The sequence below is a fragment of the Chanos chanos genome, chromosome 15 (genome assembly GCF_902362185.1).
Source record: "Chanos chanos chromosome 15, fChaCha1.1, whole genome shotgun sequence".
Taxonomy (NCBI): Eukaryota; Metazoa; Chordata; class Actinopteri; order Gonorynchiformes; family Chanidae; genus Chanos; species Chanos chanos.
In genome coordinates this window covers 13,879,720-13,882,365 of record NC_044509.1, presented here as the reverse complement: position 1 = coordinate 13,882,365, position 2,646 = coordinate 13,879,720, and the positions used below count along the sequence as shown (strand labels likewise).

The 2,646-nt window shown below is 38.9% G+C and overlaps 1 protein-coding gene across 1 annotated transcript in view; it reads right to left on the bottom strand.

Moving 5' to 3' along the window:
- vps26bl (vacuolar protein sorting 26 homolog B, like) overlaps positions 1-2,266 on the bottom strand; it is a 4,352-nt gene extending 2,086 nt beyond the window's left edge. The window contains exons 1-4 of the mRNA XM_030792857.1: positions 1,850-2,266; positions 938-1,094; positions 519-683; positions 146-321 (exon numbers count right to left, since the gene is read on the bottom strand). Coding sequence (XP_030648717.1) covers positions 146-321; positions 519-683; positions 938-1,094; positions 1,850-2,072 — 721 coding nt within the window. The 5' untranslated portion in view covers positions 2,073-2,266. The remainder of the gene's footprint in view (positions 1-145; positions 322-518; positions 684-937; positions 1,095-1,849) is intronic.
- Positions 2,267-2,646: the final 380 nt, after the last annotated feature.

Here is a 2,646-nt window from a genome sequence, read left to right as displayed (position 1 = left end):
CTGATGAGGTACAACAGAATCTGTGTGGGTACACTTTTGAGGTACAACAGAATCTGTGTGGGTACACTTTTGAGGTACAACAGAATCTGTGTGGGTACACTTTTGAGATACAACAGAATCTGTGTGGGTACACTTTGTTCCGTACCTCTGACAGGAGCTCCATCCATGATCTCATACTTTGCGATGGTGTCGTTTTCATGGTAGACATTAGGACCGGTCCCGGTTGTTTCCCGTTTAATGATGTCAATCTCCATATGTTTGATTTTGATCCGCACCAGCAGGAAGTAGATCTTCCCCACTATCACATCTTTCAGGTGATACCTACATTTAAAGTAATTAAACAAGAATGAGAGATAGAGGGAACGTAAGAGAGAAAGAAAGAAAGAAAGAAAGAAAGAAAGGACAATTTGTTTTGATGATGAGTCTCTGAGTGTACGGACAACTTTTTATTTTCATCAAATAACCTTCACTTCAAAGTGAGACTGGGAAAGAAATCCATACCATAGAATGAGACTTACTTGGACTTGTTATATTCGAATTCAATATGGAGGCAGTCTTCGATTCCGACCTCCATTTTTATCGAGGAGTTCAGTTCTGGATATGTACTGAGCGTGTGTACAACAATGTCCATCTCTTTACTGATGTCGTTCAGTCTCCGACTGATTGTTGCTCTTAAAAAATATCTTTGAAATGAAATAAAGAAATCAAAAAAAAAAAGAAAGAAAGAGGGAAACTTTTCATTTTCAGGTCCTTTCATTTTCATCATATGACAAGTATTGAAATGTATCTGGGTTCTTTTCTACTCCCAACATACCATTAAAGTAAAAAGGGACATACGAGTGTATGCACGAACTTCTGACTGCGCACACAGACACACGTGCGTGCGTGCCCGCGCACAATAAGCTAATAGTGATGTTTTGCGTGAGGAAGTGCCTACCGTAGTTTAACGTTCTGGCCGGTATATGACTCGTAGGGCTTCTCCACATGCGTGAATTCAAAGTCAAACGTCTGCGATTGGGTCATCTCACCCGGCCGAGCGAGGTCCTTCACAAGAGACACAAACTCGTGATGATTCCCTCTGTCATAATAGAGTTCTGCAAATATAGAGATGGAGGGAAAAAAGTAAGTGGCAGTTGCTATCAATTTGGAATACTACTGTGCTGCGGAGACTGTGCATCGGGTGACGCAAGCATTATTTACACCAAAATATTTAAAATATTTCTTGGGTGTAACAACAAAACATACTCTCTTTGATTCTGCCAGTAACATGTGAGGTTACAAAACACGGTGAGACAATCACACTTGATTTGAAATGCTCTCAGAAAACAACAAACAGTCCTTTTATTTTATTATTATGTCTTGAAAAGAGAAACATTAATGTAGCACCTTTGATGTAACACTACGTCAGTCACCTTAGTTGCGCTTTAACGAATGAATGGGACATTCACCATTTTATATGACACCCTGTGATAAACCTCGTACCTGTGTAAACTCAAGTCTAAGACTGAAGGAACCGGTCTATCGTAGCGTAGGCCAAAGGGCACTCACTGTACCGCTTTTTTCAACGGATGTCGCAAGTGTCACGAGACAAGCATCGCGGCATTAAATTTCTGACTAACGTAAGCTACTACTAAGAGAAAATATTCAGTTTCTACAAAAGATCAAATATGCGAACAAGGTTATAATCAAACAATACGATAAACTGTTCCTAGCGCCCAATAAAGCGCGCTGAAAGATCGTATATTCTATATAGATTGCACGTAACGCTGTCTTTCGCAACATTGTAACATTATGTAACGTTGTAGGAACATTGTAACAACACACAAGCGGGCCTACTCATGTCACTTACCAATCTGTCCAATGAATTCGATTTTTATTCCTTGATGCTCAAGTCTTTTCCCTGGAGTCTTGAGTGTAACGTTGACTTTCCCTGATACCGTCTCACCATCGTAGAATAGAAAATATTTGTCCTTTTTTCCATCTTCTGTCTTGTGCTCCGCTTTTTTTCTCGTCTCAGCATCATTCAAAACTACATCAATTTCTGCACTTTGACCAAAACTAAAGAAGCTCATCACTGCACCTTATTTTGGACACAAATCTTCTGGCAGCCTGTTTTAAAAGTCAGACAAGCCTCTACATGAAGACTCCAACGTCTTTGTGTTTATTCAATATATTTCTAAAGAGCTTCATGCAAGCTTCTTAAAATATAAGCAACCGTGAAGTTTATAGGTCCTATTTATTCATATGGCCAATTGTGAAAACCGAGGGTGGGATTTGTCCAAGACTGAAGTAAGCAGCAACATCAAACAGATTTTTCTTCCGGTACCTCCACCAACAGTTTTCAAAATAAAAGTGTTCAACTCAAAACCGCTACGATTTTTCTTGTGGCGGAATAAGACGGACTCCATTTGCTGGAAAATATAAGATGTATAATTAAAGTAGCGATATCTATTTTGGTGCAATTCGAAAATTTTACTGTTGTTGGTATTCATTGGGGGACGCAATAAAACATTTGCACCTTTTGCCTTATTTATAATCAGCATGTGTATCATGTCCGAATCAAATGTGATGTTGAAGTCAGAGTAAAGCTGTACTACAAGGTGGAATATTATATCTTCTAAATACATGTTTTTACTATTTTTTCAA